The sequence below is a fragment of the Pseudoliparis swirei genome, chromosome 13 (assembly GCF_029220125.1).
Source record: "Pseudoliparis swirei isolate HS2019 ecotype Mariana Trench chromosome 13, NWPU_hadal_v1, whole genome shotgun sequence".
NCBI classification, from domain to species: Eukaryota; Metazoa; Chordata; class Actinopteri; order Perciformes; family Liparidae; genus Pseudoliparis; species Pseudoliparis swirei.
Window position 1 is genome coordinate 9,310,369 of NC_079400.1, and position 13,881 is coordinate 9,324,249.

Here is a 13,881-nt window from a genome sequence, read left to right on the forward strand (position 1 = left end):
GTAAAATGCAATCCGCTGCTTCTGGGTGTCACATCCCGGGTGCCGTCTTTAAAAAAAACTGATTTCAGAGTGGAAAAAAACTTTTCTTTAAATGGTGTATCGGCATCTCGGCTAATTCCGCCTGAGTTGTGCGTGAATAATCCAAATTCTCTGCTGGCACGTGTGTGTGTGTGTGTGTGTGTGTGTGCAGCTTTGACTTGTGAATCACTAGCTAGCAAGCTTGGCGTGCCGCCTGATGCAACAAATTAAAATTAAAGTAACTTACGTGACTGGGATTGCCAGGCATGGTTGTTATTAGCTGAAGCTGTGACGAACAGCAAGCGGAAGACAGAGAGAGAGAGAGAGAGGGGGGGGGGGGGGGAGAAAGAAAGACAGTGAGGACAGGAATGGGAACTGCAGCAGTGTGGAGCTCAATGTAAAGAAAAACAAACAGCAGACAACAGCATCAGCACATCGTGATGTCAGAAACATTGGGGAAGCACCACACCGGGGTCGATTACTAATTGAAATCTTTTGAATTACTTTGAGCGTATCCCTGAGCTGGTCCGGAGGGGGAGGTCGGAGACGGTTCGCTCTTTTGGGAGAATCTAATTGGTTCCATCGCGCCAAGCAAGATCAATCAATCTCCATTAAAAAAAAGAAGTCGTAAATCGACCCGTGGATGGGGAACTCCATACACGGCTGTGTGTGAACTACAGGCTGCTAAAGGTGGCCACATCTCAACAGGAAGTACCTCAGGATGAGAGGAATCCAACATCTGGAGCCGTTATAGAAAGCCTCAGTCAAACCGCGTCGTCGGATTACACTATTGGTTCCTTTACAGGGTCCCCGCTCTTTTCTAGGGATCCCTTCCCAGAACCCTTTACAGTGGCAGTCTACGGCTATAAACTATACTATCGATGAAATCCTCTCTCACGTGCTTAGAAATTAAGACAAAAAAATGTAATAACACAAAATACGACGGCTACCAGCCAGCTGGCTAACATTTTCATTTTAAGGACAAAGGAACTTCCATCATTCTGAGTTGTGGCCACTTAAGTTGTAACTTAATGCGCCATCATGTGACGAGACACGCAATAACTATTGTAAACTACCATTTGAACGCCAACATGACCCTGAAATGGAACTTAGCCTTCAAGCCCTGAAGGAAAAATATTATTTAAATAATTTCCCAGGCTTTTCCACATCATTTGACTTTATCTCCGTTTTGGAAAACACTTTTCCGGGAACCCTGCTTTCCTGATGATCAGTGTTCAGTGAGAAATATCTGCTGATCGGATGACAGCAAGGGAAGTAGTTCTCTTCACACCCTACAGCACACTGGGAGTCTGCTGTGGGAAATATGTATCATACATCAGACTGATCGGGTGCGATGGTGAGAGGGCAGGATTTATTGTGTGTCGGCAGAAATTTCTATACTGTGTGCTGGTACAGCACTGCAGAACACATCAGGGGGCAGGAAATGAGGGGGTGAGGGGGTGCTTTAGAGCTGAATGTCTTCTGTAAATGACTCCAGTGGGCTAACGAGGAGCTTGGCTATATAAGGAGATGATATTGTGCATTATGCAACCTTTTACCATACAGCACTCCACATTTGTAAGACAACACGAGATGATCCTGCGAAAAAGATGTTCTTACTTATATGCAATCAGCAAAAAGTACAAACACAAAGACCTGGAAGTGGTCAACAAGCTGGTTTTCATACTGACTGCACTGCACTAGGCTCTGTGCCGCCAATGTAATAAAAGACATTTCATCCATATTCCCCACTTAGACTATTTTAGTGAGTGTGAACTCAACACACAGAAAACACACGCACACAACGAGGCAGAAGGCGACTCCTTTGTTCCTTCTAGAACTCACAACCTGATGTTCTATTCTTCCAGTCGGGGGTCAGAATGGCCCTGATGCAACACTGTTGATGGGAAATGCAAAAAACACCCCACTGCTGCCATTTATAATGCCAAAGGCCACTGAAGTAAGAGGCTAAATACCCACTGCTGCTCTGTTTTAAGTGCTTGCTAATCCAATTGTCATGGGGGATCGTGGATTTGCTAAACACACCGTCGCAATATCGGCCGCCGTCCTCCAAACGGCGGTAGCGCTTACAGCGTTTTGTGAGCGCTAAGTTGTGCAGCCGCTACTGCTCCACTGGGTCAGGTCTTCCACTAAAATATGGCAACCGTGTTATGAACGTGGGGCTGAGAGAGTTGTTTTCCAGGACGGTGGAAGCTAAAGTGTGTGTGTGTGTGTGTGTGTGTGTGTGTGAGAGAGAGACAGAGATGTAGACGGATGGATGGTAGTTGCTCCTAAACCCTCAGGCGACATTAAGAGAGGTATCACTCCACCGCCCCTCGTCTACCGCCAACCCTCGATGGCCAGACGGAGTGAGACTCTCAGACGTTTTAATTATTCACCAGGTGAGGATGACTAACGGTGGCTGAGCAGCCTCGAGAAGTAGGTGGGAGGAGGAGAGGAGAGGATGAGGAGGAGGAGGAGGGGTCTGGAGAGCAGGTCAGGTGACTTCTCCTATGGCTGACGTGGGAGTCAGTGGATGTGGGAGTTTTTTGTGTTTTTTTTCTTCAGACAACTACCGTATTTTCCGCACTATAGGGCGCACTGGATTATAAAGCGCACTGTCAATGAATGGTCTATTTTCCATCTTTTTTCATGTATATAGCGCACCGGACTATAAGGCGCATTAAGCGAAACAAAACAGTCAGCCAGTCAAATTTTATGAAACGTGTTCACAATAACTCAACATTGTTCAGTTATAACACGTAAAATACAACACAATACACTCACAACCGCAAGCGAGAACTACAGTGAAGGGTGACATCGTTCTGGTCCCTGTTTCCTCCACGGTGCGGTTCACGGGGTATCAGAGGTGAGGGAACCGTGTCCATGTTGGTGACGTGCTCTGACCGGATCTTCTTTTCAGTGATCTGGTTTTTGCAGTATTACTCCGCGACGCTCCTAACTGCGGTAGCCGTGATGCTGCAAGCGGTGCGGCTTTGGAGTTTACCGAAGTCGTACTAAAACATGTTGACAGCGCGCCGTGAACCACACAAAATCGCTTCGAGGTCAGTAAGCACAAACAGAATTAATCCATATACAAGGCGCTCCGGATTATAAAGCGAACTGTTGTTTTTTGAGAAAATTAAAGGCTTTTAAGTGCGCCTTTTAGTGCGGAAAATACGGTAGTTTAAAATCCAGTCATTTCCTGCAACAGTGGATGTAGATCTACAGCTAATGCAACACCAAAAGGTTCTTACATAATTTCAGTTAAAAAAAAGAGAATATTATGTAATTTGCAGTCGGCGCAGCAAAATAAACCTGGAGGAGATAATGGGTAATGTTTGTCTTCAGGAAACGTGTTCTAATCTTCCTTATGGATCAATTTAACAGTCACACACATTTCCTTGCTGGCACACTGTTTAACGACTTAGCCTCACGTGTTGCAGCAAAGCAACAAGGGAACAAGTATGTCAGTATGTAACATGAATATTACATCTGGAATTAAAGATAGTTTGAATTATAATGCATTCATCAGATGGCAGACAGCAGAATTAAGGCGCTGGTGTCAGACAAGAAGAAAAACAGCAGAGAGAGATAATCATCCACAACTTGGTTGTTGACATATTGCAAACAGGTGTGTGCAGTGTCATCAAATTTGATTCGCATGAATAAATCAGCCATAGTTTGTGTTTGCAGTCAATACATGTTACCAATAAACACTTAATTCAAATTAATATGGATCTGCAACATTTTTTTTTTCATTATTCACATTATTACACAAATCCGAATAAATGCATTTGTTGGGGACTATTTCTAGCTGCGGATTAATACACATTTGGAGCTCGAGTGAGTGTTTACAGCGGCCTGGAAGTTTTTTGTGGGATCGACTCGAAATAAACTCCAGTGCTGACATGGAGCTTCTGGATAGACTCAGACAAGGTTTTGCTTTTAGTGTTTTCATGTAGTTTTTTTGAAGGAGCAAAATAAACAGCTCTACTCTTTAAATGTCTGATCAATTACACACTCATATATATATATATATAAAAATGAGAGTAATAAAACGCTACAGTGGAAAATATTTGTATCAGCTCATTTATCAGCGAACACGAGGCCTATTTTTTTTGTATGCGAGAGCAGAGGCAGAAAGACAGTAAAGCATGGGGGAGGGGGGGCAGGGGGGAGCGATAAAGAGAGAGAGAGAGAGAGAGAGTGAACATAAACGAGGGAGAGAATGTGTGTGCGGTGTCCAGTTATGCGAGTGAGTTTGTGGTGAATAGATAAGGTGGGTGGTAAATCTTAGTGGTAGGCAGGCAGGAGCACAAGAAGGTCCATTACAGTCTGACTCACTCTCCTCAAAACAGCAGCGCAGCTCGGGCCCCCGATGGCCGCTCGGCATCAAAAGAAGCAACCACAGGAAGGAGAGAGAGGGAGTGAGAGAGAGAGAGAGCTGCATCTGTCAGCTGGTTACCACCTGACCGACACATAACCATCCGTGTCAGAAGTACCACAACCAACGAGCCTCTGTGACGCATCACGTGAAGGCGACAGATGTTATCCACGCAGGCAGGTGTGTGTGTGTGTGTGTGTGTGAATGTTTACATGGACTGTAAAGTGCTTTGAGTGCTCTGAAGACTAGAGAGGCGCCATATAAAAATAAGCTAATTTACCATAAATGTCTTGGAGATCTGGACGTTCACGTTATCTAAACTGCGGAGAAAGAAGACCGGCGTCGGGCTCATGGTCAGGGCGACCACGAGGTGCTGGAGGGAAGCAGCTCACGGCCATCACGGCCGTCCGGGTCAAATTCATCCCGACGCATTTGTCCTTTATTTATGCATTACATGTTTAGAAGGTCATGAATATTTTCTGTCTCCATCACTTGTTGCCTCGTGAGCTTCAAGGAAACCGCATGTTTTCAGTGAGAGAGAATTTATTAATTTTTCCTGTCTCAGCTAGCTACGGGTTACCGCGGGGCAACGCTTAAAATGTGTATTTCCATATGTTGTCATCTATGGAAAATGAACACCATAAGGAGACGACTTCATTACTATAGCGCATTATTTTAACAGCATTTGGACAGAAATGATCAGAAGCGTAACGTCGGTCGCTGTAACCTCGGTCGCTGTCACCTCGGTCGCTGTAACCTCGGTCACTGTCACCTCGGTCCCTGTAACCTCGGTCACTGTCACCTCGGTCGCTGTCACCTCGGTCACTGTCACCTCGGTCGCTGTCACCTCGGTCGCTGTAACCTCGGTCACTGTCACCTCGGTCCCTGTAACCTCGGTCGCTGTCACCTCGGTCGCTGTCACCTCGGTCACTGTCACCTCGGTCGCTGTAACCTCGGTCGCTGTCACCTCGGTCGTTGTAACCTCGGTCGCTGTAACCTCGGTCGCTGTCACCTCGGTCGCTGTCACCTCGGTCGCTGTCACCTCGGTCGCTGTAACCTCGGTCGCTGTAACCTCGGTCCCTGTAACCTCGGTCGCTGTAACCTCGGTCGCTGTAACCTCGGTCGCTGTCACCTCGGTCGCTGTCACCTCGGTCGCTGTAACCTCGGTCGCTGTAACCTCGGTCGCTGTAACCTCGGTCGCTGTAACCTCGGTCGCTGTAATCTCGGTCCCTGTAACCTCGGTCCCTGTAACCTCGGTCCCTGTAACCTCGGTCGCTGTAACCTCGGTCCCTGTCACCTCGGTCGCTGTCACCTCGGTCGCTGTCACCTCGGTCGCTGTCACCTCGGTCGCTGTAACCTCGGTCGCTGTAACCTCGGTCCCTGTAACCTCGGTCCCTGTAACCTCGGTCGCTGTAACCTCGGTCGCTGTAACCTCGGTCCCTGTAACCTCGGTCGCTGTCACCTCGGTCGCTGTCACCTCGGTCGCTGTAACCTCGGTCCCTGTAACCTCGGTCCCTGTAACCTCGGTCGCTGTAACCTCGGTCCCTGTAACCTCGGTCGCTGTCACCTCGGCCGCTGTCACCTCGGTCCCTGTAACCTCGGTCCCTGTAACCTCGGTCCCTGTAACCTCGGTCGCTGTAACCTCGGTCGCTGTCACCTCGGTCGCTGTCACCTCGGTCGCTGTCACCTCGGTCACTGTAACCTCGGTCCCTGTAACCTCGGTCGCTGTCACCTCGGTCGCTGTCACCTCGGTCACTGTCACCTCGGTCGCTGTAACCTCGGTCGCTGTAACCTCGGTCGCTGTAACCTCGGTCGCTGTAACCTCGGTCGCTGTAATCTCGGTCGTTACCAATTAGATTCTTATCTTAATGCTTTGATTGGGTGGCGTGAGAAGGCAAAAGGTCAGCGGAGGTCACATAATCATGGATCCTCCTGAGGGAACGCCGAGTATAAAATATGGACACTAGTTCTCTCGCTCCGGAACACATTTTTTCATCAGATCATATAATAATTTTTTCTTCATGTGATCTGCAGGAGAAAAAAGAAAACCCCCGTGTTCTCCAAGCGTCTGGCCTCGTCTTTCCCGGTGAAACTGCAGGAGCAGTGCGGTCAGAGCGGCTCCGGCACTGATCCGAGGAGGCAGAACACATGCGAGGACGCAGTCGGCTGGCTTGTAAACACGCTTAGAGGAGCGGGCCTGCACCGAGTGGCTCTGGCAGGAACAGCGAGGAGAGGAGCTCGCCCTTTTCCTTCCTTTCTCTCTCTCCTTCCATCACATCTCAGCGGAGCACACTCTCGGCTAAGTGGGGTCTTAACAGGTGTTTAAAATGCACTGGGACGCATATTTGTGTTCGCTCGGATGGCAGAGGGCTGCCATTACGGTGGTTATTACCGGCTGTGTGACTGAGGAAGAAGGGCGAGGGGACACATAATGTTGTGACACGAGGCCATTTGGCCATGCGGGGAGAAGGCCGAGGAGATTTTGGAGGCGCTTGCTGTGTGCTACTGGACTTGACACGTCGACTTTGAATGTTAAGCACTGATGTTTTAACTAAGTGGTGACACAACCTGACAAAATGCTCTTTATGCACTCCTCCCACCACCCCACGTCTCTCTCTCTCACACACACACACACTCTGCAGTGTCCACCACAACCAGCCCCGCGGCATCACTGCTCTGACGTGAAACTAACTGTCGCTGACGTTCATCTGAATTTCAAAAATAACTTGCTTTGTCTTATTGATTGCTCCTGCAGTGTTTCTGATGTTAAACAAATGGATAATCACAGCCGACCTGGTACAACACAGCATCGTTTCAAAGTGAAAATGAGGGTTGAATGCTTCGACTTTGTCGCCTGTGAACATCTGCACATGTAGGTCTTACATGTACAGCTTCTGGTTTGAAGCAAACGTATTTTGTGTGTGAATTAAAACCCTAATTCAGGGCATCATCTGCGGAGGTTTCAGTTGACGCGACGGGTATGGACGGTGTGTGTGTGTGTGTGTGTGTGTGTGTGTGTGTGCTGTCTTTATCTCTGGCTTACCTCTCAGGTCCTGCCCGGAGCGACCCAGCCCGCAGGTGGTGCTCTGTCTGGGCATGCGCAGCGACGTGCGCAACGGAGTGTGTCTCTGCTCATTCAGGTATGCCAGGTCCTCCAGGTGGGCTGAACTAGTAGCTGTTGGTGTGTGATGGAGGGAGGAGAGGAGGAGGAAGAGGAAGAGGGGAAAGAAAACAGATACTATCATCAGCTTGTGTATGAACACAGAGGCACACAAACAAACCCTAATATATATATATATAAATACATAAATTATATATATATATACATATATATATACATGTATATATAAATTATATACACATATATATATAATTTATATATATACATATACACACATATATATATGATACGATATTCCTTTATTCGTCCCACAGTGGGGACATTTCAAAAATCACAGCAGCGGTGCACATTAGAGCATCAATGAAAATAAATATAAAACACAAAATAAAATACTCAAAACTAAATACTAATACTAAATATACAGGGAGGGAAATAAAGTAAAATGCTGGGTAAAGTATATATATATATATATACTGTTTGCAACATTATATATATAAATATATTAATATATATAAGTGACACTGGATGATCCCAGTGTCTTGAGGCAGCTCCAGCTGTCATACCACACGGTTCTGTCCTAAAACTCCTCCTCTCGGTGTCTGTCACGCGGCACGGAGGCAGATGCCATCAGGCCCCTCTCAGGATTAATTAGCTCAGCAGACAAATGTCTTATTCATGGGGTGAACGCCGTCTGACGCCGTCTGCTGATTGTTTCGCGCCGCGCTCCGTCTTCGGGGCCAGTGAATGTTAAACGAGATAAGACGCCGCCGGTGCGAGTGAGCAGCGCACTTGTTTCTCCGCCACTCCTTAACCCCAGTGAGGAGGCGAGAGAAGAAACTCGCAACGATAAAAACCCTAAAGACTAAGGTTGATGGGTCGCTGTCGGACGAGGACCCAGTGTCAATTCATTACGCTAAGAGGATAGAGCAGATTGTTTGTTCCTTTAAAATAAGCCAACAGGAAACCTGGTTAGAATAAACTCTTCTAATGCAGAGATAATGGAAAAGCTGCGGAGACGGTGATAAAGAACACTATATTAAATTAACCACAAACCAGCTAGTTTGGGACTCTGTTTGGGAAATCTCTGAGAAACAATTTCCTAGGAACCTTTAAAAAGTAGCTAAATTCAATATCCAGCTCATTAATGTGTGGCCTCGGGGCTAGCACATTGCTGCTGCTCTGCACGGCGTTCATACGGCGGTTACAGCTGATAAAGGCACCACGACCCACAACACACCCTTCAGTTGCCCCCCAGGGAAACACAGTTACTCTGTTTGCAACGTCAGCGCTGTTTGCAACGTTGGTGCTGTTTGAATGGGAGCAGTCGGCCCCGCCATCACCATGTTGAGAGCCGTTGTGGAGTAAATGGACCGGTGGTAAACAAATCAACAATTCTGAAACCGAGTGCACCTGATGTGTCGATAATAATCCCTCATACATTGATCTCTAAACTGTGATTGTTGTTTTCAATGGACAGTTTTAGGCAAATAAATTATTGTTAAAAACCCACCTGATCAATCCGACTGCTTTTCATCTCATCTGAAATCAGCACTCAACCTGGTCCGGACAACGGTACCATGAGCGGTACAACGCCATGTTGTACAGTAGTAACATGGTTTATCAGAGCTGGGAATCTTTTTTTAAATGTTTGAAAACTATACCTGAAATACTCTGCAGTCCTGACATCACAAGTCAAATTCATGTCAACTCATCTTCTGTCTCTTACTCCACAAAGTAAGGCTCAGTAATCGCTCCGTGTGGCAGGTCCCTGAGTCTGCCCCCTCTCCCCGGCACGGATCTTGTCCCTGATTTAAAGAGGTGTCTGTGCCGCTGGAGTTAAACTCAGTGAAGTCCCGAGCATGTGTGCATGGCTCTGTGCGAGTCGCCCGGGCCATGGAACCAAAAAATGAGCCAAGTGGGTTTCCCAAAATGGAGGGAAAATGGCAGCTGGGAATGCTGGAGGCTTGGCCCTGGTGGGAATGCGAGTGCCGGTCATCCAACCGGGCTAAAAGTGGAGACAGTGGAGGCATTAATCTGCTGCTAAACTCAGGAAGAATGACCGAGGGCCACAGGGCTGGAAAGGCTCCTTATTTTCCCTCTTTCACTTGTGTTTGAATGTGAGGAATCTGTGTGCTCATCACCTCTATCTGCAATGCAGCAGGCTGCTGGGGATCACATTCACAGTTCCTGTGCCAATGCGCTAAGTCTGCACACAAGGTGAAGGGAAGTAAAGAGGCGAGAAAGAAGAGAAAAGAAAAGAAAAAGAAAACTATATGGAAGAGGGAGAGTAAGAAAAAGAAAAAGTGGGAAAGAGTCAAACTGTGCAACCCACAGCTCAGCCGCTTTGGGCGATGACAGCCACGTCAGACACTTCCTGTTTCAAAGAGCGGCTGATGGCGCGGACGCATGCGTGCACACGCACACACACACACACACACACACACACACACTCAAGGACGAGCTGGGCTGCCGTCCAGAGCCAGTCACAGTATCAGCCGACGAGTCATCTCCGATAGGGGGTGGCTGCTGCTGCTCTAAACGCCTCGCTGTTCGCCTCTCATCGCTCTGTGAGGTGACTTGTGACGATAAATAATGGAGGTCCTGCTTCTTGAACAACAATATTTCCGGGCAGTGCACAGACTATACAAGCAGAGGTGGGACAATCAGGGGGAAACGCCTGAAAAGAAAATCAATGACACTTGTCCGCCCTCCAAATTGAGAAACGTTATCTCCCGGTTGAGCCGTTATCCTAATTTGGTGAATTTAGATACTATAGAGGGAGTTCACTGAATAATCTCAGTGTCATTTATCCCTCTTTAGTGCATGAGTAGGGAGCCCACAATCACCCCACTTTGTATTTGCAGAGTTTCAGATGTCTATGTCTGAGGTGTGTGCCTCCACACGAATACCATGGAGGGATTATTCTTATTATTGTATTTGTGAGGGTGGTTTGTTGAAGCTTAAAAAGGGGAAACTCTTTTGTCTTTAACCAGACAGGAAGTGTGACACAAAAGATAGTTGCATTATGGGTGCATTTCGATGGCTTGACTTATATTGCGGAGTCCACAAGGGATCCAGGTACACTGGACCCCTAAAGTCTAATTAGTGTGAACGGCGTGAAGCGTGCACGTCTCGAGGACGGTCCTCGGTCCTTTAAGGTGCGTTTGATTCGAGGCCTTTGCGGCTCTACTTGCCGACTGAGTGGAGTTGCGTAGGCGTTTCTCAGCGGGCCATAACACACACGTCACGTAGGAGATGACGGGACTTTAAGGATTCTAATACTGATGGAAATAGTCATGGATTCCTTACTTACAACTCTCCACTGACCGAAAACTAAAACAAAATTCATTATAAGATGGGCGTTTATAAAACCTCTCAAACGAGCACCAGAGAAACAGGAATACTGTGTCTTGGTGACTCCTTCCTCCACATCCATCCTCAGCTCTACCAACGCACTGCTTTCATTAGGTAATAGAGTAGCCACCTCCCTCCTCGCTTTCCTCCCCAGTCGCCTTCTGCTCTCGCTCCGTATCTCTCCACACGCACACGCACACGCACACGCCAGTCTCTCTCTGTCACTGGGGGATAGAAACGGTTAATGCCTTGGGCTTTGATGTTCCACTGCTGTGTGAGCCCAGCCAATCCTCAGCCTGTGCTCGCCTCCCATCCCTACATCATCTAATAACTCTTTGTGGAGGAAGAGACAGCAAGGGAGAGAGAAAGAGAGAGAAAGAGAGAGCGAGAGAGATTACGAAACTCTGCTTTCACTCCTCTCACACGTATCCATCTTCCCAACACAGGATTCCTTTTCATAACCAATTAAATTCATAAAGATAATGTCATTTTTTCTTCTTCTTGTTTTTATCGCTGCCTCTCTCTCTCTCTCTTTCTCTCTCTCTTTATTTCTTATTTATTTTTGCATCATCTGCGGCTTATAGTACATCTTTAAAGTCCTTTTCACGGTTTGGGTATTGAAGGGCGGCGATGAGATCGAGGGTGAATCTCTAAATTGCTGCCCTGCCAGACAGCGGTGCCAAACAGCAGAGCATGACCGGCATTTAGAGAGGGGTCGTAGCCGCGGCGACAGGCACATCGCGGTGCTTAGTGAAATATATGTCCCCGGTACGTGCACAGCACACTCTCTCACCAGCGGGAGTGGGTGAAGTGCATGACAGAGCCCACCGGCTGAAGCAGCCTCTCTCACGATGACAACAATCACACAATCAGGGAATCGGCCTCAGAGTTGTGAAACTGATGTTTTTACTGATTTACTTTTTGGGAGCCTGCAATGAGAATCACACATCAAAGAGATCTCGAACAGCAACAAACAAGTACCTGCTTTTATTATGTGATGTTCTCCTTTTTTTTCTTCCCCAGACTGTTATTCTGCTCTGTGGGTTCCATCCACCCAGAGATTTCAACATAAAACCCTTTGAAATTTGAGAACAATAGTTGTTTCCTCCCTCGGTAGTTAAACCATGTTGTAGGAGAGAAAACAGATTGAAAGCGTAAGCTGCTTTTTATCCCAGATATTCAGGAGATATATGGCCTGGAGCTTTGGGATCCGTGTTATTCACAGAATACCTGGCCACATGAGCAGATTGAATCTTATGCTCCTGAATCGCTGACTGACATCCCAATAATTATGGCAATAAATCTGTTGCGTAATAGAGTTGCTAATAAAGAGGCAAAGTCATTTATCAGAAAAAAATTTACATGGTAGCCAACAGTGAGAGACAAATATCTTAAAAATATATAGTTTGTCTCTCTCCGTTGACTACCGTGCATATTTCCTCCTGGAAACAAGGTTACATAGTGATTCACCTCAAAAGGTGTGACCTCTCCATAAGAAGGATTCTTTAGTAGTATTTCTAGAAAAAAAAGGTCTCAAGATTTAACGTCAAACAAGCCGCCATGAGGTCAGACTTCAATCCATTCCTCGACTTTTTGTTTTTACATTCGTGGAAACAGGATTCACACAAATGGACTTTCAAAAAAAATGTAAAAGGAAAAGATCACATCTCATCTTGGGAGGAAACAAGCGAGGAAAGGAAGCTTGGAAGGAGTGAAGAGGGAGCACTCAAGGAGACAGAAACATAAAAAGGGACTCAGAAGCAGCATTGCAATCCAATTTTGCCAGCAGAACTGGTCTGCTGCACGCCCGTTGCACTTGTAAATAACCGTATTTCTGTCTACTCAAACAAACTATTGCCTCCTTTTGTACTTTCATCAGAGAAGGGAGAGGAAAGAGGAAGGGACTCACCGGCCACAGAGTTGGGGCGGGGCATGAGGTACAGAGGGATGGAGTGGGCAGAGTGGGAGGACATGCTCTCCAGGTTGCGCTCTGGGATTTTGTTGAGGCTGTAGGTGGAGGCGGTCATGTTTTCATCCACCCTGTACAGGAACGAGTCCATGCCTGATTTCTGGGACTGCCACAGTTTCAGGTTTCCCCGGGAGCCCTCGCCGTACTTGCCGCCTCGCTCCATGTTCTCCGAGTAGCTGGTCAGCGTGGCTGCAACAGAACGTGGTCGTCAGTGCCCATATGTTGCATGTACACGGCTACGCCTGTGAGGTACGTGTGTGTCGGGTGGAGTAGACAGGTACGGTTTGCGGTTCGGAAAAAGTATAAAAATTACGACATTTTGAGGCCTCGGGCAATAACTTTCTGTTAACCAAGACTTTGGAGCTTGGCGCCAGAGCAGGTATAGTTGATTGTTTAATCCTATGGTTTACAGTCATTTGGTTTCCAGCTTCACTTTATCTGCTTTTCATATAACTTGAAATCCAAACAATTTAAAGCGTTCACCAAGGTACATTCATATTCTTGATATACAGTCATGCCCTTATTCAAAGGGTTAGTGGTTGTTCAGAGAGAAATCCCTTCTTGAAGCGAACAAGAAAAATGTAAAATAATGCAGTTTAAAAAAAAATACATTCAAAAGTGAACGTGTGTGCAGATCTCACCTATGATCCCGCTGTCCCTGCTCTCCAGGGTTGAGGTGGGACTGGTGACGGAGCCGTAGACGCAGTCCCTGTTGCCGGCCTGGCCGGGCATTGCAGGGGGGAGGGTGGAGCAGGGGCTGCCTGCAGGGGGTGAGGCAGTGCTGCTGGTCAGGGTGGAGCACGGGCTGATCCTCTGGTTCTGGCCCTAGCAAACACAAACACACACACACACACACACACACACACACACACACACACACACACACACGTTGTTTGTTTCCAAGAAACTAAATCAGAACACACAGCTAGAAAAGTCAAAGAACAATGACATATTCAGAGCAAAATGTCACTTCGATATTGCGGCTCTTAAAAGCTCAGCCCCCATGCTGCTCAGATTTTCTCTCCACACGGA

At 47.2% G+C, this 13,881-nt stretch overlaps 1 protein-coding gene across 5 annotated transcripts in view; it reads right to left on the bottom strand.

Annotated features, from left to right (window-relative positions):
* The window catches only part of tanc2b (tetratricopeptide repeat, ankyrin repeat and coiled-coil containing 2b), a 140,804-nt gene that overhangs the window by 23,238 nt on the left and 103,685 nt on the right, over positions 1 to 13,881 (bottom strand). For all 5 annotated transcript variants that reach the window (XM_056429844.1, XM_056429845.1, XM_056429843.1 and 2 more), the window contains 4 exons: positions 13,491 to 13,674; positions 12,790 to 13,038; positions 7,449 to 7,580; positions 266 to 304 (listed from right to left, as the gene is read on the bottom strand). In XM_056429844.1, coding sequence (XP_056285819.1) covers positions 266 to 304; positions 7,449 to 7,580; positions 12,790 to 13,038; positions 13,491 to 13,674 — 604 coding nt within the window. The remainder of the gene's footprint in view (positions 1 to 265; positions 305 to 7,448; positions 7,581 to 12,789; positions 13,039 to 13,490; positions 13,675 to 13,881) is intronic.